A 25294-nucleotide genomic window follows, 5' to 3' on the forward strand; every position below is an offset into this window, starting at 1 on the left:
ATTTTACGCAGGCATATAAATCCTTCACTAAGGACCACACTTGGGAGTATTGTGTTCAGGTCTGGTCACTTCATTTATAGGAAGGGTGTGGAAGCTTCAGAGGGGGTGCTGAGGAGATTTACCAAGATGCTGCCTGGATTAGAGAGCACGTCTTACCAGGACCGGTCGAGCGAGCTGGGGCTTTTCTCCTTGCAGCGAAACAGAATGAGAGGTGTACAAGATGATAAGAGGTGCTTATGGACTGGACAGTCGGAGACTTTTTACAGGGTGGAAATGGCTAATATGAGAGGGCTTAATTGTAAGGTGATTGGAGGAAAGTTATAGGAGGGGACATCAGAAATAGATTTTTAATTTTTACCCAGAGAGTGGTGGGTACAGGGGCATTGACAGAGGCAACTATTAGGGACATTTAAGAAACTCTTAGATAGGCACATAGATGAGATTGAAATGGAGATCTATGTTAGGAGGGAAGGGTTAGATTGATCTTAGAGTAGGTTAGAATAGGTTCTCTGGCACTCAGTCTTCCTCTGTGACTCAGGAGGGAAGGGAGAAGAACAGGCACACTGTGATGATAGGTGATTCATTAGTTAGGGGAATGGACAGGAGGTTCTGTGGGCGAGAACAAGATTCCCGGATGGTATGTTGCCTCCCAGGTGCCAGGGTCCAGGACATCTTAAATCGAGTCCTCAGCATTCTTAAGTGGGAGGGTGAACAACTGGAGGTCGTGGTCCATGTAGGTACCAATGACATGGGTAGAACGAGTGCCGAGGCTCTGCATAGGGAGTTAGGTGCCAAGTTAAAGGGCAGGACCTCCAGGGTTGTGATCTCAGGATTGCTGCCTATACCATGTGCTAGTGAGGCCAGAGGAGGAAGATTATAGTTTAGTACGTGGCTAAGGAGTTGGCGTAGCAGGGAAGGCATAATATTTTTGAATCATTGGGCTCTCTTCAGAGAAGGTGGGACCTGTATAGAAGGGATGGTTTGCACCCGAACAGGAGGGGGACGACTATCCAAACGGGAGGGTTTGTTTACGCTGTACGGTGGGGTTTAAGCTACAGTTGCAGGGGAAGGGAACCAGAGTGCCAGAACAGTTAGTGGAGAGGTTGTGGAGACAGATGTTGGTAAGACCGCAAACAAAGTTAAGAATCAAAAGATTGAGCGCGGTGCGACAAAATTGAAAAGGACGAATATAGGATTGAGGTGTTCTTACTGAATGTATGCAGTATACGGAATAAGGTAGATGAACTTGCAGCAAAGTTGCAGACTGGCATGCATAATGTTGTAGGCATCACAGAATCATGGCTGAAAGATTATAGCTGGGAGCTTAATGTGCAAGGATACACACTGTATCAAAAGGACAGGCAGGAAGGCAGGGGTGCGGTGTTGCTCTGTTGGTAAAAAATGAAATCAAATCATTAGAGAGAGGTGACATAGGGTCAGAAGGTGTTGAATCATTGTGGATAGAGCTAAGGAACTGCAAGGGTAAAAAGACTCTGATGGGAGTTGTATACAGACCCCCAAACAGTAGTAAGGAAGTGGCAGATAGAAAATGCATACCAAAAGGGCAATGTTATAATAATCATGGGGAGATTTCAATGTGCAGTAGATTAGGAAAATCAGGAGGGGGAATTTCTAGATCAGCTATTCTGGATTGGGTTTTGTGCAGTGAACCAGATTTGATTAGACAGCTTAAGGTAAAAGAACCCTTAGGGGCAAGTGATCATAATATGATCAAATTCACCCTGAAATTTGAGAAGGAGAAGCTAAAGTCAGATGTATCAGTATTACAGTGGAGTAAAGGGAATTACAGAGGCATGAGAGAGGAGGTGGCCAAAATTCATAGAAACATAGAAAACGTACAGCACAACGCAGGCCCTTTGGCCCAGAATGCTGTGCCAAACATGTACTTACTTTAGAAATTTCCTCTATTTTTCTAAACTCCATGTACCTATCCAAAAGTCTCTTAAAAGACCCTATTGTATCCGCTTCCACCACTGTTGCCGGCAGCCCATTCCACGCACTCACCGCTCTCTGCGTAAAAACCTTACCCTGGCATCTCCTCTGTAGCTATGGGAGCAAGCTGTGACCTAACTGTCAATCTTATAGTTTCATCACTATCATTCTCACTTGAGTCACTGGGGGCTTACAGAGTCTGTGTCATGTCCATTCTGCAATTCTTCTTAATAAACTTAGCATTGCTGGTTATTTTTCATCTGGACCTTTTTTCATTTTATCAAAATGAAATATTTTATTCAGGTACGAGTTCTTAGTAAATTCACTGGAAAAGAACACTGGCAGGGACAATGGCAGAGCAGCAATGGTTGGAATTTCTGGAAGCAATTCAGAAGGGACAGGATGTATACTTCCCAAAGAGGAGGAAGTATTCTAAAGAAAAGATGACACAACCATGGCTAACAAAAGAAATCAAAGCCAACATAAAAACCAAAGAGAGGGTGTATAATACAGCAAAGATTAGTGGGAGAGGATCAGAAACCTTTTAAAAACCAACAGAAGGCAACTAAAAAAGTCATTAAGGAGATAAAGATGGAATATGGAAGTAAGCTACCAATAACATTAAAGAGGATAACAAAAGTTTCTTCAGATACGTAGTGTAAAAGAGAGGTGAGAGTGAATATTGGACCACTGGAAAATGATGCCGGAGAGGTATCAATGGGGGACAATAAATAGCGGAAGGACTGAATGAGTGTTTTGCATCAGTCTTCACTGTGGAAGACACTAGCAGTATGGTGGAAGTTCCAGGTGTCAGGGGTCATGAAGTGGGTGAAGTTACCATAACTAGACAGGCTTCTTGGGAAACTGAAAGGTCTGAAGGTAGATAAGTCACCTGGAAGAGGAGGCTGAAGAGATCGTGGAGGCATCAGTAATGATCTTTCAAGAATCACTAGATTCCGGAATTGTTCCGGAAGACTGGAAAATTGCAAATGTCACTCTTCCACTCTTCAGGAAGGCAAAGAGGCAGAAGAAGGGAAACTATAGGCCACTTAGTCTGGCCTCAGTGGTTGGGAAGATGTTGGAGTTGATTATTAAGGATGAGATCTGGGTACATGGAGGCACATGATAAAATAGGCTGTAGTTAGCATGGTTTCCTCAAGGGGAAATCTTGCCTGACGAATCTGTTGGAATTCTTTGAAGTAATAACAAGCGGGATAGACAAAGGAGAATCGGTTGATGTTGCGTACTTGGATTTTCAGAAGGCCTTCGATAAGGAATCACACGTGAGGCTGCCGAACCAGCTAGAACACCATGGTATTAGAATAAAGATTCTAGCATGGACAGAGCAGTGGCAGATTGGAAGGAGGCAAAGAATGAGAATAAAGGGAGCCTTTTCTGATTGGCTGTCAGTGACTGGTGTGTTCCATAGTGGTCTATGTTGGGACCAATTCTTTTTATATTATACGTCAATGATTTGGATGATGGAATTGATGGCTTCGTTGCAAAGTCTGCAGATGATATGAAGATAGGTGGAGAGGCAGGTAGTTTTGAGGAAGTAATGAGGCTACAGAAGAACTTGGGTAGATTAGGAGAATGGGCACTGAAATGGCAGATGGAATACAATGTCAGGGAGTGTATGATTATGCATTTTGGTAGAAGAAATGAAAGAGTTAACTATTTTCTAAATGGAGAGAAAATACAAAAAACTGAGATGCAAAGGGACTTGGGAGTCCTTGTGCAGGATTCCGTAAAGGTTAATTTGCAGATTGAGTCTGTAGCAAGGAAGGCGAATGCAATGTTAGCATTCATTTCAAGAGGACTAGAATATAAAAGCAAGGATGTAATGTTGAAACTTTAGAAAGCACTGGGGAGGTCTCACTTGGAGTATTGTAAGCAGGTTTGGGCCCCTTAACTTAGAAAGGATGTGCTGAAACTGGAGACGGTTCAAAGGAGGTTCACAAAAATGATTCCAGGATGGCTTGTCATACAAGGAGCTTTTGATGGCTTAGGGTCTGTATTCACGAGAATTCAGAAGAATGAGGGGTGACCTCATTGAAACCTATTGAATGCTGAAAGGCCTTGATAGAATGGATGTGTTTCCTACAGTGGGAGAACCTAAGACCAGAGGGGACAGCCTCAGAATAGAGGGGCGTCCTTTTAGAACGAAGATGAGGAAGAATTTCTTTAGCCAGAGAATAGTGGATCTGTGGAGCCCACATCTTTTTTATATTTAAGGCAAAGGTTGATAGATTCTTGATTAGTCAGAGCATGAAACGATATGGAAGGCAAACAGGAGACTGGGGCTGAGAGGAAAATTGGATCAGCCATGATGAAATGGCGGAGTGGACTCGATGGGCCAAATGGCCTAATTCTGCTTCTACATCTTACAGTCTTATGGTCTTAAAAGCTTCAAACAGCATTCTAAACATATCCTCCAGACCTCGGGGGTTTAACAAGCCTTGTGGTAAAGAGAAGGGGGTGTAGATACCTGTTGGGCACGAACACAGCTGGGTAGCGTTCAAACATCTCTTTCAGCTGATTGTGACTGCAGTTTCTTCCCAAGTAGGCATACACCCTGTAGATATGGTCCGCTGTTGTGCGGAATTCTGCACCCACCAGTTCATCAGATTCACTTGGAGGACTTTTCACACACCACAGCTTGAAGTGGTTCAACATCATCTCCACAGTTATGGAGGTTTTAATACCTAAAAAATATTATTGTTCGTGATCCAAAGGAAAGACAACATAATTTTAGGTCAGTACAGATTACATTAATCCAAAACATAAATAAATCTTAAATCTGTTCCATTTACATTTATAAATGAGGAAAACATTTTAATGGATTTGTTGCCCAGTTCTGTGACATTTATCAGTAATGGGGTCTCTACCAAGTGACATCACCATGTACCATTTTGTATGATGTGGGCGATCATGGTCTTTGACAATATTTGTTCTTGGCAAATTTTTCTACAGAAGTGGTTTGCCATTGCTGTCTTCTGGGCACAGTGTCTTTACAAGATGGGTGACCCCGGCCATTATCAGAGATTGTCTGCCTGGCATCAGTGGTCGCATAACCAGGACTTGTGATGTGTACCAGCTGCTCATACGACCATCCACCACCTGCTCCCATGGCTTCACATGACCCTGTTCGCGGGGGGCGAAGAAGGTGCTATACTTTGCCCACGGAGGGAAGGAGCACCTTACACCTCCTTTGGTAGAAACATATCTCCACCCTGCCATCCACATCAACTGACAGAGTACTCATCTGTGGCAGGTGGTCATAGGTTCAGGTCCAATTACAGCAAATTATCTACATTGTTACTGCAGTATTAAAAAAAAATAGGTTAAATATAGATTTACTCCTTTATACTACATGGGTACCTGAGCAGAGGGTGAAAAGTTAGCAATCACTGATCAGAGATCAAGGTCAATTCCCACACCAGTCTGTAAGGAGTTTGTACGTTCTCCCCATGATCGCATAGGTTTCCTCCGGGTGCTCTGGTTTCCTCCCACAGTCCAAAGACATACAGTACAGATCAGGGTTAGCAAGTTGTGGGCATGCTTTGTTGGTGCTGGAAGTGTGGCGACATTTGTGGGCTGCCCCCAGCACAATCTTCAGACTAAGAATTGTGCTTCCTTACAGGCGGCGGCAGGAACTGAACCCAGTTTAAATTTTAATTCCATGTTTACTTATCAAATTAACTAACTTTGAATTCCTTGGCTGCCCTGGTGCGATCTGAACTTAGGCCTCCAGGTTTTATAACGATTAGCTTTATTGCTCACAAGTAAATTGAAACATGTGGTAATGTGTAGCAGCCAACAGCCGGATGATGTGCTCGGTGCAGACTGCAAGTTTCGCCATGCTAGCAACATTAACGTAAGATGCCTACTACTAACCCTAACCCACATCTTTGTGAAGTGAGAGGAAACCTGTGTGTTCAGTAAAAAGCGAATCAAAAACACCCAAACACTAATCCCTCCGACCTACACCATGTCCATATCCCTCCATCTTCCCTACCTCCACGTGCCCATCCAAACAACTCTGAAAAGCCTCGAATGTATTTGCCTCTCCTGCCACGCCAGGCAGTGCATTCCAGGCGTCCACCACCAGTGTTTTACTCAGTTCCCAGTGAAATGAATAATTATTAGTTTAAACTGTTGTAAGACAGGAATGAGACTCAGCAGTATTTGGTCTGCATGTGGGTTAGTCACTCACTAATTAATCAGAAGAACCTGACCACAACCCCTTTTGAAGGATGCCAAGTGACCGACAAACGGTTTTACCATGGTACTTACCGATGAAAGAGGCAAAGGTACTCTGCTCAAGTAGATCGCAACACACGTAGCTCACACTGTTCGCCAAGAGCTCCAGCAAACTTTGTGAGCTCAGGTATACCTCAATAGGGCGCAGGTAGGCACTGCAGAATTCAGAGCTGTCCATGGTAGGACTTTTGGAGGGCAACCACGGTAAGGTTTTCAGGTAAATTGCAAATGAAGAATCTAAATCATTCCTCAGCACTTTATCCTGGCTGTTAAAGACTCTCGCTGAGCAGTACTGAGATAATCTAGATCTGCAAGAAAGAATTTAAACATTAAAAATGTTTCATCATTCGATGTAGGCACGCATTCCCCCAACCAATACTTTCTTCATCTTTTACTTAACTGAACTATCTTTTTAAAACACCTTCTCCTTGAGGTCTCTAGATAAGGGCAAAGAGCTCTGCAACATAGAAACCGACCCTTTGGCCCATCTAGTCCATGTTGAAATATTATTCTGCCTAGAACCCACCAACCTGCCCCTGGATCACAACCCTCCATCATCTCTCATCCACGTACATACCCAAATTTCTCATAAATGTTGACATCAAAGCTGCATCCACCACTTCTGCTGGCAGCTCATTCCACACCCTCACCACCCTCTGAGGGAAGATGATCTCCATCAGGTTCTCCTTAAATACTTCAGCTGTCACCTTTAACCCATAACTTCTACTTGTAGTCTCACCCAACCTCAGTGGAAAAAAACCCACTTGTGTTTACCTTATCGATAGCCCTCATAATATTGCATACAACTATCCAATCTCCCCTCATTCCCCTATCTTCCAAAAAAATACTTGTGTTCCTTAGCTGAAAAGTGAACTGTTTCCCAACACACTAAGTGTTGCCCACCGCAGTGTCTCAACGACTTGCTTAGCCATTAGAGAGCAGTCAGTTAGAATTAGTTATATTGTCAGAATATCAGTGCACATGATGTCTAGAGACTCTTAAATGTCCCTAATGTATCTGCCTCTCTCGCCCCCCCCCCCGTAAATGTCCTGAATGTATCTGCCTCTTCCCCACCCCTGGTAAATGTCCCGAATGTATCTGCCTCTTCCCCACCTCTGGTAAATGTCCTGAATGTATCTGCCTCTTCCCCACCCCTGGTAAATGTCCCGAATGTATCTGCCTCTTCCCCACCTCTGGTAAATGTCCCTAATGCATCTGCCTCTTCCCCACCCCTGGTAAATGTCCCTAATGTATCTGCCTCTCCCCCACCCCTGGTAAATGTCCCGAATGTATCTGCCTCTTCCCCACCTCTGGTAAATGTCCCTAATGCATCTGCCTCTTCCCCACCCCTGGTAAATGTCCCTAATGTATCTGCCTCTCCCCCACCCCTGGTAAATGTCCCGAATGTATCTGCCTCTCCCCCCACCCCTGGTAAATGTCCCTAATGTATCTGCCCCCACCACCCCTGATAAATGTCCCTAATGTATCTGCCTCTCCCCCACCCTTGGCAAATGTCCCTAATGTATCTGCCTCTTCTCCCCCCTGGTAAATGTCCCTAATGTATCTGCCTCTCCCCCACCCCTGGCAGTGATTACATGTGGTTAACTTACCCGGCATCCCAGTTTCTGTCGAGAAGTCTGAGTAGGTTTACTCTCTGTCTCCATTTTAAATTTTCTGACAAATCCACTGTTAAGAGCCTGTGAAGCTCCTCACAGACATAATCGTCCACAACGTACACATCATCCACCGTGCTGGGCCAACATTCATAGACAGGTGCCCAGGGGCCAGAGGCCTAAAGGTAATAAAAAATAATTGCCTTCACATTTATGTTTGAGATTAAAACAAAGTACTTGGAACACTACAACACAGTACAGGCCCTTCAGCCCACAATACTGTTCCAACCACTTAACCTACTCCAAGATCAATCTAACCCTTCCCTATATATATAGCTCTCTATTTCTCCTTCCTTTTCATCTCTGTGCCTATCTAAGAGTTTCTTGAATATCTCCAAAATGTACCTTCCTCTACCACCTCTGTATAAAAAACTTACCTCTGACATCCCCTATATTCCCCTCCAATCACCTTGAAATTATGCCCCTTGGTATTAGCAATTTTCAACCTGTGGAAAAGACTCTGGCTCTTATCACTCGATCAGAATCAGAATCCAGTTTAATATCACTGGCATATGTCACAAAATATGTTATCTTTGCAGCAGCAATACATAATAATACTAGAGACAAAAAAACATGAATTACAGTAAATATACATTGCATGTAGTGCCTAGAAAAAGTATTCACCCCCCGAAGCTTTCATGTTTTGTCATTTTACAACAGTGAATTTAATTTGGCTTTTTTGACACTGGTCAACAGAAAAGACTCTTTCATGTCAAACTGAAAACAAATTTCCACAAATTTGTCTAATTATTTTTACAGTTATTAAACACAAAATAATTGATTGCATAATTCCTCTCCCCCTTCAAGTCAGTATTTAGTAGATGCACCTTTACAGCCTGGAGTCTGTGTAGATAGGTCTCTATCAGCTTTGCACTGATTCACGTTGTAAACAGTAAAACATGAAAACTCAAACATGAGGAAATCTGCAGATGCTGGAATTTCAAGCAACACACATAAAAGTTGCTGGTGAACGCAGCAGGCCAGGCAACATCTCTAGGAAGAGGAACAGTCGACGTTTCAGGCCGAGATCCTTCGAAAGAAGAGCTGTTAAGAGATTTGAGACCGTACCTCTTCCTATAGATGCTGCCTGGCCTGCTGCGTTCACCAGCAACTTTGATGTGTGAAACATGAAAACTTCTGGGGGTGGGGGGACAGGGGGCAAATACTTTTTATAGGCACTGTCTTTAAAAAGTAGAATGTTAAATAGTTAAAGTAAATAACTAGTGCAGTTAAATAATCACCGCTCACAGCAGAGGGAACCGATGTTTGGGGTGGTTCAAGGAGGCAGCCTACTTGGTCCTGGGTGGTGTTGTTATTCTCATTCAGACAGGTGGAGAGTTTTTCTGTCACACTCCCGACTTGTGCCCTGCGGGTGATGGGTGTCACTCAGACACCCAGCTGCCCCTCTAGCCTCATGGTTACCTGGCCATTTCCGCTGACTCTCTGATCAACGACGAACTCTTGACTGTTGATTCGGATTTCGATTAATTGATTTATCACATGTACATTAAAACATACAGTGATATGCGTTATTTGTATTAAGAACTAATACAACCTTCACCCCGTAACCTTTCATGCCCCGACTAACCAAGAATCCATCAGCCTCTGCTTTAATTACATCCAATGACTAGGTCTCCACAGCTGACTGTGGCATTGAGTTCTACAGGTCCACCCGCCCACTGGCTAAAGAGATTCCTCATCTTTGTTCTAAAGGGGTCCCTGTATTCTGAGGCTGTGCCCTCTGGTCCTAGACTCTCCCACTATTGGAAACATCCTCTGCACATCCACTCTATCTCAGCCTTTCAATATTCAATAGGTTTCAATGAGATCCCCTCTCATTCTTCTGAACTCCAGCAAGAACAGGCCCAGAGTATCCTACTGCATTGTCCTGCAACAGGTATATAACATCCTATAAATTCACTATCTTCACACAGTTAAAGAAAGCCGAAAGATCCGTTTAACTAACCAGTTGTTGTTTTGTGAAGGTACATCTTTTCTTTTGAAAAATAAAAGAGTCCTGCACGCCAAGTGAACTGAAAAACAGCCTCCATCCTTCGGAATCGTTGTCTGTCCTGAGGTAACAGGAGTCTAACAGCACCCAGTCCACACCTAGTTAGCAAACGACAGCAATGCAGTTTAGCACGGAGAGGTGATGCAAAAAGCACAGATGGTTTTCAAACACTTGATAACTCAGCACCTGGCCTCAACACAAAATGTTCACCATAGAATGGTTAACTGGATTTCCACTGTACCCAGAATGTTAGGAGGTATTTAGAGATGCAGCACGTCCCAACGAGCCAATCACACCCATGCGACCGACTAACGCTGCGTGTCTTTGGAATGTGGGAGGAAACTGGAGCATCTGGAGGAAACCCACACGATCATGGGGAGAATTTATAAACTTCTTACAGGCAGTGGCGGGAGTTGAACGTGGGTCACTGGTGTTGTAGCAGCAGTGCACCATGCTGCCACTCTACCACGACAGCCCTACTAGTCAATAGACAATAGGTGCAGGAGTAGGCCATTCAGCCCTTCGAGCCAGCACCACCATTCACTGTGATCATGGCTGATCATCCACAATCAGTACCCTTTTCCTGCCTTCTCCCCATATCCCTTCACTCCGCTATCTTTAAGAGCTCTATCTAACTCTTTTTTGAAAGAATCCAGAGAATTGGCCTCCACTGCCTTCTGAGGCAGAGCATTCCACAGAACCACAACCCTCTGTGTGAAAAAGTTTTTCCTTAACTCTGTTCTAAATGGCCTACCCCTTATTCTTAAACTGTGGCCTCTGGTTCTGGACTCCCCCAACATCAGGAACATGTTTCCTGCCTCTAGCGTGTTCAATCCCTTAATAATCTTACATGTTTCAATCAGATCCCCTCTCATCCTTCTAAATTCCAGTGTATACAAGCCCAGTCGCTCCAATCTTTCAACATATGACAGTCCCTCCATTCCGGGAATTAACCCAGTGAACCTACGCCGCACTCCCTTAATAGCTAGAATGTCCTTCCTCAAGATTGGAGACCAAAACTGCACACAGTACTCCAGGTGTGGTCTCACCAGGGCCCTGTACAGCTGCAGAAGGACCTCTTTGCTCCTATATTCCTATTGCACAGAGCATCATAGGAAGTCATTCCTGCCTGTGGCCATCAAACTTTACAACTCCTCCCTTGGAGGGTCAGACACCCTGAGCCAATAGGCTGGTCATGACTTATTTCCTGGCATAATTTACATATCACTATTTAACTATTTATGGTTTTATTATTATTTATTATTTATGGTGCAACTATAACGAAAACCAATTTCCCCCGGGATCAATAAAGTATGTCTATGACTTTCCTTCACACAGTCAGGTCACCGATCACAAGGAGGCATCAAGCACTTTTCCTCGCAGAGACTGGACGGGACTGTCTCACTACTTAGACTGGCACCTACATCTACATCACGTTACCCACCTGTCACTCCCCGCCCCCCCCCCCCCCGTAAACACCCTGGGGTGCACGGTTAGTGAAATGCTATTACAGCGCCTGCGACCCCGGGTTCAGTTCCCATCACTGCCTGTGAGAAGTTTGTACATTTTCACCACGACGTCGCAGACTTCCTCCGGGTCCGGGTGCTCCGGTTTCCTCCCACGTGGGGGTTAGTAGGTTAGTTTGTCACATGGGTGGAACGGGAACGGTATGGGCTTGTTGGGCCAGAAAAGCAGGTTACCGTGCCGCATCGCTAAATGAATAAAAATAGGTCATAAGGCAGTACAGTGCCACCTCTCATTCGCAGTGCTCCATGTTAGCTGGCTGGGCCAACAGTTCAGATGTATCACAAGTTCAGTGAAATGTGTCGTTTGCACTGACAACCAACACGATCCAAGGATGTGCTGGGGACTTCCCACAATTCTGGTGCCAAAATAGCAGGCCCACAATGTTTAGCAGACAAACACAAGCAACAACAGCAGCAAAACAAGCCCCTAAACACAATGAGATTCTGCAGATGCTGTAAATCCACAGCAAAACGCACAAAATGCTGGAGGAACTCAGCTTGAAACGTCGACTGTTTTTTCCTCTCCACAGATGCTGCCTGACTTGCTGAGACTCTTCATCAGGACTGAGACCACCCACCCACCTATTCCCCTCCTTCCCCTCCCCCCACCTCCTTATTCCGGCCTCCGCCTCCTTCCTTTCGAGTCCTGATGAAAAGCCTCGGCCCGAAATGTCAACTATTTATTCCCCTCCACAGATGCTGCCTGACTTGTTGAGTTCCTCCAGTATTTTGTGTGTGTTGCCCTTTCCTACCCACACACAAAAAGGCCTCCAACCCCAGGGTAGTCTACCACCAGGACCCCTGGACACAGTATGAAGTTAGCATTTACCATATTGCAGAGTAAACCCTAGTCTATTTGCCCACATAACCAATCTGTTTACCTGGAAGATCCACGGGTAGATTGATAGCATTCTTGTAGTCACGCGTAAAGTTGACGTTAACTTGCAATGGGCAGAAGAAGCCCTTGTTGGTGAGGACGGGGAGGTATGGTTTGAACTGCTGGAGTTCATTTTCCTGGGAGTACATCTTGAGGAAGACACTGTAGCTGATCACAATCCCTTGAGGCTTGTTCTGAAGATGCGGGACAGGGGTGAAAAGAATGCACAAACAATTGAACAGGGTCAATCTCAAATGCTGCAATGGTGCTTTACACTTTTATAGACACAGGCACTGTAAGGTGGTGTCTTTCTAGAAATTGCTTGCTATGATTTCTACAGGAGTAACTATGTGGAGTGTTATTATAAGTGAAGTGTGTCTGGTTTTCAGTCACTCCTTTTCTTCTTGCTATTTTGGGCAATTTTGATTGGGGTGGCCTTCAGGTAATGAATGACAGTGTTAGATTGAAATTAACTGAGTATGACTGGACTCTTTCTATTCTCTGTGCATTCTGCTCCTTTTTTTATTTCTTTTTTGCCATTTGCACGATTTATTTATTTTTGCGCTAGGGCCAGGGGCTGAGGTTTTTCTTCGAATGGGTTCCAATGTTTTCCTTGTTTCGTGGTTGCCTGTGGGGAAGACGAACCTCAGGGTTGTACACTGCACGCAGACTCTGAATCTTTGAAGTGGCCATTGATGTGAGCGTGTTTAAAAGAGAACTGAAGAAATGCAATTGGTAGGCAAATGCGATATTAGCATTCATTCCCAGGACACCGAAATATCAAAACAAGGATGCACAGCTGAGGTTTTTTAAGGGCCGCATCTGGAAAGTTGTGAACAATTCGGGGCTCCGTACCCAAGGAAGGACGTGTTGGCCCAGGAGAGGGTCCAGAGGAGGTTTTCAAAAATGATCTCAGGAAGGAAGGCATAGACAGTTGAGTTGTTACCAATTTTAGTAAAAAAAAAACTCCACGAATTTCCCAAACTTGGGAACAGAAGGTGAATGAAATAGAATAGACATGGGGGAAAAGAACAGTCACGACCGGTGATTGCGATTAACAAGTCAGCAGAGCAGACAAATGGACAGATTTAAACTTAGAAGGTTACCTTCCATTTTTGTTCCTTTAAGATGGGTAGAATGTGCTCATACATGACTTTGTCCGGTTTAAGGTAATGAATGTCCATTTTTTCAAGAAGTTTTCGAACTTGAGAGTTACCCAGATTGTCAAGACAGGTAAGCACACTGGGGTGAACAGTTTTTAGATCCAGATAGAGGTCCCGCATACCTGTGCAGAAAAGCCTACAGCTATGACAGTGTTCATGGTTAAATTACACAACGTCAAGTATGACCAACAAAAAACATAGAGGAGGAGCTACACTAATGGTAGAGAGTTCATTTTGATTTGTTATCTTATGGGTAGTGCTGACTTTTTTCACCCTCTGCCCAAAGCTTTCAAACGTTTAAATGTGCATTCGATTGTCTGTTATGTGCTGTGTCATATTGATGTGGGCGATCATGGTCTTTCCACAACTATGATTGTTCTTGGCAAATATTTCCACAGAAGTGGTTTGCCATTGCCTTCTTCTGGGCAATGTCTTTACAAGATGGGTGATCTCAGCCATTATCAAAACTCTTCAGAGATTGTCTGCCTGTCGTCAGTGGTCACATAACCAGGACTTGTGATCTGCACCAGCTGCTCATACGACCGTCCACCACCTGCTCCCATGGCTTCACGTGACCCTGATCAGGGGGCTAAGCAGGTGCTACACCTTGCCCGAGGGTGACCTGCAGGCTATCAGAGGGAAGGAGAACCTTACACCTCCTGTGGAAGAGACGTATCTCCACTCCACCACCCTAAAATGTACATTAACCTATGGAAAGTAGTTTTAAAATGCGGAGTTGATAATTCCGAGAACACCTGAAAAATGGCTTTGTAGCACAGGGTGAAACAACAGTCAGCGTATAAATGAAACATCCATTTGGATTTAGGGAAAGGTTTGTCTAAAAACAGGCCAATAGCCAGTGAGCCGGTCACCCATGTTGAACTATTCGGACAGTACGGTAGCGTAATGGTTTGATAGAGGTATACAAAATTATGAGGGATATAGATAGGGCAAATGCAGGGACGCTTTTTTCACTGAGGTTGGGTGGGACTACAACCAGAGGTCATGGGTTAAAGGTGAAAGGTATGAGCAGATATGGGGGGAAACTTCTTCATTTAGAGGGTGGTGAGAGTGTGGAACAAGCTGCTAGCACAAGTGGTGCATGCGAGTTTGATTTCAATCTTTAAGAGAAGTTTGGACAGGTACATGGATGGGAGGGGTCTGGTCCCGGTACAGGTTGATGGGGGTAGGTAACTTCAGCATGGACTAGCTGGGCTAAAGGGCCCATATCTGTGCTGTACTTCTCCATGGCAACAGCACCAACCACCTGTCTGAGTACTTCTCCAAGGCAACAGCACCAGCCACCTGTCTGTGTACTTCTCCAAGGCAACAGCACCAGCGAGCTGTCTGTGTACTTCCCCATGGCAACAGCACCAGTGACCTGTCTGTGTAGTTCTCCATGGCAACAGCATCAGCGATCTGTCTGTGTACTTCCCCATGGCAACAGCACCAGCGATCTGTGTACTTCCCCATGGCAACAGCACCAGCGACCTGTCTGTATACTTCCCCATGGCAACAGCACCAGCGACCTGTCTGTGTACTTCCCCATGGCAACAGCACCAGTGACCTGGGTTCAATTTCCCCACTGCCTGTAAGGAGTTTGTATGTTCTCCCCACGACCGTGTGGGTTTCCTCCGGTGCTCCAGTTTCCTCCCACATTGCAAAGACGGACAGGTTAGTAGGCTAATTGGTCACGTGGCTGTAACTGGATGACGCGGGATTGTTGAGCTGGAAGAGCCTGTTACCCTGGTGTATCTGTAAATACCAACTCAAATATCTAGATGGGAAAGTGAAAGTGAATACCAGACTCAAGTCACGGTTGTTTACAACTTTTACTGACTGAGCTACTCATCTCAAGCACAACCCTTGTTTGAGCCTATGCCGACATTAACGCAGACAAAAACTCCCAGCTGATAGCTGATTTGAATACAAATAAAGTTTCCCCTCACCTGGTCTCACCCATCACCTGCCAGTTTGTACTCTCCCTCCCCCCACCCCTCACAACCTTATTCTGGCTCTGACCCCTTCCTTTCCAGTCCTGCTGAAGGGCCTCGGCCCGAAACGTCGACTGTTTATTCCTCTCCATAGATGCTGCCTGACCTGCTGACTTCCTCCAGTGCTTTGTGTTTGCTGAGCTGTTTTTAACCGCTGTTCTCTCAAGTCTGATGCCTCAATCCAACTGAATGTTCACCACAGTGACAAATAAAGCTAATCCTTTTTAAAAAAAAGAGATTTGTTTTGTGTTTGAGGGCGGGGAGAAAAACACCGAAGGCCTGATGTCAATCGATGCCACTGGAACAGCACGCTGTGGGTAAGCTCCCAATTCGGACTGAAGCTCTTCACATAGACAAAGCCCATTTACAACTGTGGGTGTGGAGAGATAGTGAGGGCTGCTGGCTGGGTGACCCGGTTTCCTCCCACAGTCCAAAGACATACTGGGTGGAGGGTTAACTGGTCATCATAAATAGTCCTGTGATTAGGCTAGGCTAGGGTTAAATTGGGGGTTGCTGGGTGGTGGGGCTCGAAAAGCTGGAAGACCCTGTTCTACACTGTATCTCAATAAATACATAGAAAAACACAGATATAAAACCAATCCTATGAAACGCAATGTACAGGGAGCCGCTGAGTGTGGCCGCACATACATAAGATTAGATTATATACATAGGTTGACTGTACGTACATAAAGTGATGTTTGCTGCAGCAGTATCTGAACGCAAGGTGACTCTGACAGGAGATGACAAAGTGACCCTTGGCCAGAGCGACTCTCCTGGGAGGCAGCCGGACAGATGAGAACACAGTGGGACAGTGGCCATGTCGGTGTAGGTATGAGGTACGGAGGGTTTGTGTAAATTGGCAGTGCGCGGGGCGACGAAGGGTGCTGTGAGGCTGTGGAGAGCAGTGGCTGAATTGGGGGAGGGGTGTGTTAACTCCCCAGAACAATATACATTAACTATTTTACATTAGAATTTGTAACCAGAAATAAGACTGCTATCTGCTCCCTGTTTTCTATTTTCTCTACTTAACAGAGTTAAAATATTATACTTGCACATCGAAACCTACAGTGAAACGTGTCGTTTGTGTGAAATCAAAGCAGTGAGGATGCGCTGGGGGCAGCCCGTAAGTGTCGCCACGCTTCTGGCGCCATATAACATGCCCGTGACTCACTAACCCATACGGTCTTTGGACTGCGGGAGGAAACTGTGTGCAGTCACCGGGGAGATTGCACAGTCCCCTTACAGACAGCGGTGAGAATCCAAACCCAATCTTACAACTGGCGCTACAAAGCGCGGGCTAACCGCTACGCTACCTTGCTACCAGACGGGCAAGAGAAAGGTGATACTTGCCACCTGCCAGTCAGTGTGTCCAGATTTCAACCTCCCCCCACCCCTACACATCTCTGTCAGCCTATCATCTCCCTCCTCGTCATCTTATACCGCCGGTGTTCAGGGAAACAACGACATCCGTCTGCCCTTGGCCCTTACCAATGGTTCAGACACTCCAGAAAGTAATTCTGGTCCTGGACTTGGGGAGGTTCAGGGCTTCCTTCATCGTGCGAGTAGCTTCCTCTCTGTTTTCACTATTGTCAGTCCTGAAAGCCCCGGGTGGAGACTCAGGAATACCGTCACACTGAGATGAAGGAGGACTTTTCACTGCTGTTTCTGTAACAGTTTTGTTTGACCAGTCAGGGTAGCTAACCCTGAGCTGAACCATGAATCTGGAGACCAGTCAGACCACTCTGCCTGACCTGCTCGGCACAGGTGACCCTACCAAGAGCCAAAGAATAAAGCCCCGTCTCCAGGCAACATGGCTCTCCAGGTCACTGAGGCACCCCAGCCCCCTCACCTGGTTCTGCCTATCACCCGCGCCAGCTGCTGCCTCTCCCCCTCATACTGGCCACCTCCTGAAAAGCACGGTCTCAATCCAATCTATCTGCCTGACCCAGATTTCCTCCAGCAGTTTTCCGCGTAGAACTAGAAGTAATCCTTACCTGAGGTCGGTTTTGCAAACTGCTCATTCTCTTTATCGTAAAGGGGGAAAAATATGGCTTGATCTTTCCGTGAAGCCATGCTTCCATCAGCAAGAGGAATGAGTGGCACCGATTTTAGATCCTCGAAGTACTGATCCACATTCCCATACTCTTGTTCAAGGCTTCGGTAAATGCAAACCAGGAGCTTTGCAATTCTCTTCATCTTCTCATCTAAGTTGGGAAAGATTTAGCACTTTTATTTATAATTGTTCAAAGTTAATCAATTCAGAGCCTTTAATTCCCTCTTACCATATCTCTCTTTCAGCCCTCATACATAACGTCTTTTGTCAGAAACCAGACTGCAGAGCTGCTTCAATCCCACCTCCTAAAATATTCCAATATCTTTGGATTTGTGTGCTTGGATTTTCCAAAGGCCTTTGACAAGGTGCCACACATGAGGCTGCTGAACTGCTTGAGAGCACATGGTATTACAGGAAAGATACTAACACAGATAAGGCTGTGGCTTACTGACAGGAAGCAACGAGTGGGAATAAAGGGAGCCTTTTCTGGCTGGCTGCTGGTGACTACTGGTGTTCCACAGGGGTCTGCGTTGAGACAGATTCTTTTTTACATTATATGTCAATGACTTCGACGATGGAATTGATGGCTTTGTGGCCAAGTTTGCAGACAATACAAAGACAAGTGGAGGGCAGGTAGCTTTGAGGACGTAGAGAGGCTACAGAAGGACTTAGACAGATTAGGAGAAAGGGCAAAGAAGTGGCGGATGGAATAGAATGTCAGGAAGTGTACGGTCATGCACTTTGGTAAAAGAAATGAAGGGGTTGACTGTTTTCTAAATGGAGAAAAAATACAAAAAGTTGAGATGCAGAGAGACTTGGGAGTCTTTGTGCAGGATTTCCTAGGGTTAATTTGCAGGTTGAGTTGGTGGTGAGGAAGGCAAATGCAATGTCAGCATCCTCTTCGAGAGGACTAGAATATAAAAGCAAGGACCTAATACTGATGCTTCATAAAGCACTAGTGAGGCCTCACTTGGAGTACTGAGAGCAGTTTTGGGTCCTTTATCTAAGAAATATTGTACTGACATTGGAGGGGGTTTAAATTTTCCCGAAGATTATTCTGGGAATGAAAGGCACATTACATGAGGAGCATTTGACGGCTCTAGGCCTGTACTCACTGGAAAGCAGAAGAGTAAGGGGGGGGCGGGGGTCTCACTGAAATCCATTGAATGTTGAAAGGCATCGACAGAGTGGATGTGGACAGGATGCTTCCTAGAGTGGAATCTAAGACCAGAGGACACAGCCTCAGAATAGAGGGACGTCCATTTAGAACAGAGGCGAGGAGGAATTTCTTTAGCCAGAGGGTGGTGAATCTGTGGAATTTGTTGCCACAGGCGGGTATGGAGGCCAAGTCATTGGGTATATTTATGGCAGAGGCTGATAGATTCTTGATTGGTCAGAGCACAAAGGGATACAGGGGGGAAAGGCAGGAGATTGGGGCTGAGAGGAAAACTGAATCAGGCACGATGAAATGGCGGAGCAGACTCGATGGGCCAAATGGTTTTGTTCCTATTATCTTATGGTCTTATGATTTCACTGTCCTTGCCAACTACACCTTGCAAATTTAGGGTGATCTGCATACACTTCCAAAGTCAAAGTAAATTTATTATCAAGCTATGTGTACACTCAGTGGCTACTTTATTAGGTACAGGAGTGGGACCCAGTGTGGTCTTCTGCGGCTGTAGACCATCCACTCCGCGGCTCGACAGGTTGTTCAGAGATGCTCTTCCGCACACCACTGTTGTAACGTGTAGTCATTTGAGTTCCTGCCAGCTTGAACCAGTCTGGCCATTCTCCTCTGACCTCTCTCACTAACAAGGTGTTTTCGCCCGCAGAAATGCTGCTCACTTAATGCTTTTTGTTCTTCGCACCATTCCCTGTAAACTCTAGAGACTATCACCCCATAATGGCATCAACAATCATTCCACAAAGTCACTCAGATCATATTCCTTCCCCATTCTGATGTTTGCTCTCAACAACTGAACCCTTCTTGACCGTGTAATCTAATATAGAGGCCAGTGAGCGTACATCAGTGACAATAAATCTGACTCTGATTCTGTCATGTTCGATAATTATTACCAAAGTGCTTGGAGTCAGAACATGTACTCAAAAACAAAAGCCAAACTTCGTACCAGTGAATATCAAAGTGGTCTCTGCAACCTCCTTGGCAATGGCTTTGGTGACGGCAATGATATCGGCACTGCTGAGTTTGTGAATACCAAGTGCCGACACCAGGGCAGGGGTGAGAGCGGACCACACAGCAGGGTTTAGGTAAGCCAAGTTCAGGTGCTTCTGCAGCAGCTCCGGGGTAATCACCTCTTGTATCAATATATCATGCGTCACTGCAATCTGGGAGGGCAATCTGTATTCAATTTTGCCATCTGCAACAACAAAGATTAAGACAAGATTTATTTACAAACAGCAGACCTGCTACAGCTACTGTTTTCAAATTCATAAACTAGGCAGTGATTGCAGTTTTGAGATGCAATAGAGAAAGTCAGACAGACAGAAACAGACAAAGACAGAGAGACAGAGAGGCAGACAGACAGTGACAAGGAGAGAGAAGACAAGATGGGGCGAAGAGAGGCAGATGAGGGGCAAAGGTGAGGGGAGACAGTGAATGGGAAACTAACTAGATGGTTATTCTGACTTTGTCTCTTTCCCAGGACAATATAATTATTAAACTTTATAAAATCTACAATCAGTCCTAAGTTAAAAAGACTGTCCAAGAATGTTACATTGCATTTTGTATTTTGAAACTGATAGGGTCTTTTTGCCTAACAAATTATTCCGCAAACTGGATCCTGTCCATAGGTGGTGCTTTTAACCCAACTCACTCAGCTGTTGATGACCTCTTATCAAATTAATCAAAAACATCAAATCATAGATGCTTCATGTTGAGTTTCCTTTTCACTTTAAACAAAGGTACGGCATAGGAGAAGTTGTTGAATCCCAGGGTGTTACAAAACCAAGTATTTACACAGAGAATCTTTCCTACCTTTATCTTCTGCTGTCGGCAAACAGGATTTTGCTTTAAGGATCTGAATAATTTGCCCAGCAACAGGTCGGAAGAAATCCAAAATCTCATCTGGTAATGGAATGAATGGCAAGAAATGGCAGAGACCTTCCAAACCTTCAAAATTGGGATGGCTCTGTTAAGACAATAAAATGAACATATTTTTCTATACTGTTTCCTACAAGGATACTTCAATCACTGTGCAAGCTCTTTTCTTCTCTGAAACCAAACCTATCAAGTTCAGTTTACTGTCATTCAACAGTACACATGTATACGACCAAAAGAAACAATGTTCCTCTGGACCAAGGTGCACAACACAGTGCATATAACTCACACACAAAACAATATTACCACAAATAAATTAACAAATAATAAAGTGCATTTACAAGTTAAAAAGTAAACAGTATAGTGCTACTGTTTTTTTTTGTGAAGAGACCTGGGTGGTGGCAGGGAGTTCAGTAGTCTTACGGCCTGGAGGAAGAAGCTGTTTCCTATCCTAACAGTTCTTGTCCTAATGCTATGGTACCTCTTGACTGATGGTAGGGAGTCAAAGAGATTGCTGGACAACAATTGGGAGGGATCCTTGATTGTACCCTGCATACACAGCACTCCTGATAAATATCTCTGATGGGTGGAAGAGAGACCCCAATGATCCCCTCAGCTGCCCTTTGAGACGACTTGTGGTCAGAGGTCTACCACAACTGATTATAATATATCACAAATCTACCACAACTGACTACAATATATACTTGGCTAACCACAAACCAAAGTTTAAGGTAAAAATTATTTTCAAGTGGGTGAGAACTTGAAAAGCGTCTTTGTTTCTGCATCTTCATAGTTCTGATCAATTGCTTTTCCTTACTTAATTCATTGGAATTTAGAAGATTGAGGGGAGATCTTATTGAAACATATAAAATCCTAAAGGGATTGGACAGGCTAGATGCAGGAAGATTGTTCCCGATGTTGGGGAAGTCCAGAACAAGGGGTCTCACCTCAAGAGATATTTCCTTCCCCCTGTCCTATCCACCACCAGCAACTCCACCCCCGACTCTGCAATTTAAATCAACTTGCTTCTTCCTCCCCAGTTTTGTCAAAGTTAACAGTTCTGATCTGAAATATTAACAAGTACTTTTTCTACGTTTCCTGACTCACTGAGAAACTTCACTTTTGTATCTTCAGTTCTTTAGCAGTACAGACTCCCTCCCCCTACCTTCTGGCTTCTGCCCCCTTCCTTTCCAGTCTCAATGTAGGGTCAGTCTGAAACATTGACTGTTCATTCCCCTCCATAAACTGGTATTGAAATGTGCTTGCTTTTTGTGGCAAGTTTAGATGAAGAGGAACGAGCTGAGTTGTTACTGCACAAGTCTGATGCTGTCTTTATGGATTGTTACATCTTTCAGCAGTTCAGGATGAACTCATTCATTGCAATGCCTGATACCAGTATACACCAGGGACTGCTCTTTATCAAATTACGGTATTGCTTTGCACTGTTGTAACTATATGTTATAATTATGTGGTTTTGTCAGTTTTAGTCTTGGTTTGTCCTGTGTTTCTGTGATATCTTTCTGGAGGAACACTGTATCATTTTTAATGCATGTATTTCTAAATGACAATAAACGAGGACTGAGTGTCCTCATAATCTAATCTAATTAGTTTCGGCAAACACCGAAGTAAAACTATTCCTCTCTTTGAAAAGCAAAGTTAAAACTCAGTCATTACACTGAAAGTTTCCATGGCTTTCAGGAACAGGTGGGGCAGTTCAGATCGAAGCCATTGGTTCCACGGGCTGTCACGATCAATATCTTCACGGGAAGATGGGATATCAAAATCACCTGTGTAAGACAGAATGAAAATTGGAATTTAAAAAAATCAAGTCAGTGTCTCAGATTATTCTTCATCAATCACAAGTGACTTTAAAAGGGAAAGTAGTAGTGATTTAAAATGACTGAATATTTTAATCTTTTCAACATCAGTCATTCAGTGAACTGGACAGGTACAACGCTAGTCCTTCATAACATTTGTGAACATGCTAGAGTTAAAGAAACAATTCCAAAGACTACAGGTTAATTGGTTCAGATGGGTGTAATTGAGTGGCGCGAGCTTGCTGGGCCAAAAGGGCTTGTTACCAACTAACTAAATAACTAACTGACTTGCAAATATTTGCGTAATTCACCAAACCTACCGCTCTTGACAAGGAGCCGCATCTGTAAGAATGAAGATCAGGATGTGGAGAGGACATCTCCTCTCACAGCCTCAGAGCAGAAGGAAGACTCTTTCCCTATAACTCAGGTAATCAAATGTATGAGATGAGGAGGAATTTCTTTAGCCAGAGGGTGGCGAATCTGTGGAATTCATTGCCACAAATGGCTGCGGAGGCCAAGTCATTGGGTATATTTAATATAGGTTCTTGATGAGAAGGTAAGGCACAGAGCGAGGAGAATAGGGTTGAGAGGGATAATAAATCAGCCATAATCGAATGATGGACCCGACTTGATGGGCTGAATGGCCTAGTTCTGCCCCTATGTCATATGGTCAGAACGAGGGCTGTAAAACTACAGAAGGTTTTCTGACTCAGACTGTGAACAGCAGTTTTCTAAGACTTCTTTCCCACTGTGATGAATATTTTATCAAACCAAAAGAGAAGCTGCATAAATAAACCTTTATTATTCAAGTTAAACAATAAAAGACCTTGTATTATGAAGCGGAAGCCAAAGCTCCTCAAAGGCAAAAAGGCAAACACAGGCTGCTTCTCTGGTTTACTCCTCAGTCCCTGGTTCCTCTTGTCACTATCGAGTTTAAAGGCAAGAGCCAGTTCGGTGCATTCCACGTTGTCTTTAATCTGCAAACACAGGAACAATCGAAGTTTTTGATCAGTTTTTAATTTTCACAAACAGAGGTACAGTAAAAAACCTTTGTTCTGCATGCCATCCAATCAGATCATTTCATCACGACAGTACACTGAGATAGTTCAGGGTGAAACACCAGCAGAACGCAGGAAATCGGGTACATTGTGCAGTGCAGACAGACAATAAGGTGCAAGGCCACAATGGAGTAGATTGTGAGGTCTTGACATATTGGAGACGGCTCGAACAGAGAGATAATAGCTGTCCTTGGGTCGTGCTTTCAGGCTTCCGTATCTTCTGCCGGACGGGAGGGGCGAGAAGAGAGAATGCTCGGGGTGGGAGAAGTCTTTCCTGAGTCAGCGAGAAGTGTAGACAGAGTTCATGGAGGGGTGGGCTGGTGTCTGTGATGTGCTCTGTGTCCACAACTACAAATCTCTTCAGTTTCGCAGAGACTAGGGCAGAGCCACTATCCAGCGCAGCATTACATAACTCACTGCAACTCGTCTGCTCGGGGGTTCTACAATAAAAATTTCAAAGATGTAAATAGGGACGAGGGCTGGCAAAGCTACACCACAGAATAGGCCCTTCCGCCCATCAGATCTGTACCGACCACGATGCCAATCTAGCTAATCTCACCTACTCCCACATGGCTCCTATTGCTCTATTCTCTGCTTATTCAACATTTACACCTCGGACTTCAACTACTGCACAGAGTCTTGTCATCTTCAGAAGTTTTCGGATGACTCTGCCATAGTTGGCTGCATCAGCAAGGGAGATGAGGCTGAGTACAGGGCTACGGTAGGAAACTTTGTCACATGGTGTGAGCAGAATTATCTGCAGCTTAATGTGAAAAAGACTAAGGAGCTGGTGGTAGACCTGAGGAGAGCTAAGGTACCGGTGACCCCTGTTTCCATCCAGGGGGTCAGTGTGGACATGGTGGAGGATTACAAATACCTAGGGATACGAATTGACAATAAACTGGACTGGTCAAAGAACACTGAGGCTGTCTACAAGAAGGGTCAGAGCCGTCTCTATTTCCTGAGGAGACTGAGGTCCTTTAACATCTGCCGGACGATGCTGAGGATGTTCTGCGAGTCTGTGGTGGCCAGTGCTATCATGTTTGCTGTTGTGCGCTGGGGCAGCAGGCTGAGTGTAGCAGACACCAACAGAATCAACAAACTCATTCGTAAGGCCAGTGATGTTGTGGGGATGGAACTGGACTCTCTGACGGTGGTGTCTGAAAAGAGGATGCTGTCCAAGTTGCATGCCATCTTGGACAATGTCTCCCACTACATAATGGACTGGTTGGGCACAGGAGTACATTCAGCCAGAGACTCATTCCACCAAGATGCAACACAGAGCATCATAGGAAGTCATTCCTGCCTGTGGCCATCAAACTTTACAACTCCTCCCTTGGAGGGTCAGACACCCTGAGCCAATAGGCTGGTCCTGGACTTATTTCTTGGCATAATTTACATATTACTATTTATGGTTCTATTACTATTTATTATTTATGGTGCAACTGTAACGAAAACCAATTTCCCCCAGGATCAATAAAGTATGGCTATGACTATCATCTGCCTACCGTATTTAAATGACTCCTAAATGGTACTATCGTATCTGTTTCTCCTGCCTTCCCTGGCAGCATGACCTAGGCACTCAGCACCCTCCGAGTAAAAACTTGCACAGTAAATGCAAGCTCAAACTCCACCCCCCCCATAAACATTCGCCCCATATGATAATGAAAAGCTTAATCATATTGTTGTGAGTTGAATGAATCATAAGAGCAGGAGTCAGCATCAAGAATAGCAACTATCCAGAAGCAGCTCTCGACGTAGAGGCAGATGAGAGTTCCATCTGTTAAAGTGTAAAGTGAAGCACTTTGGAAGGGCGAACTCTTTGTGGACACTATTTGCTTGCATTTA

At 44.7% G+C, this 25294-nt stretch overlaps 1 protein-coding gene across 1 annotated transcript in view; it reads right to left on the reverse strand.

Moving 5' to 3' along the window:
* LOC140187266 (uncharacterized) overlaps window positions 1-25294 on the reverse strand; it is a 158703-nt gene that overhangs the window by 26609 nt on the left and 106800 nt on the right. Inside the window, exons 27-37 of the mRNA XM_072242400.1 lie at window positions 23215-23365; window positions 22246-22358; window positions 20509-20662; window positions 19643-19891; window positions 17455-17664; window positions 13410-13588; window positions 12308-12497; window positions 9856-9998; window positions 7827-8008; window positions 6250-6524; window positions 4442-4658 (exon numbers count right to left, since the gene is read on the reverse strand). Of these exons, the coding sequence (XP_072098501.1) occupies window positions 4442-4658; window positions 6250-6524; window positions 7827-8008; window positions 9856-9998; window positions 12308-12497; window positions 13410-13588; window positions 17455-17664; window positions 19643-19891; window positions 20509-20662; window positions 22246-22358; window positions 23215-23365 (2063 nt within the window). The remainder of the gene's footprint in view (window positions 1-4441; window positions 4659-6249; window positions 6525-7826; window positions 8009-9855; window positions 9999-12307; window positions 12498-13409; window positions 13589-17454; window positions 17665-19642; window positions 19892-20508; window positions 20663-22245; window positions 22359-23214; window positions 23366-25294) is intronic.

The sequence above is a fragment of the Mobula birostris genome, chromosome 24 (genome assembly GCF_030028105.1).
Source record: "Mobula birostris isolate sMobBir1 chromosome 24, sMobBir1.hap1, whole genome shotgun sequence".
Taxonomy (NCBI): Eukaryota; Metazoa; Chordata; class Chondrichthyes; order Myliobatiformes; family Myliobatidae; genus Mobula; species Mobula birostris.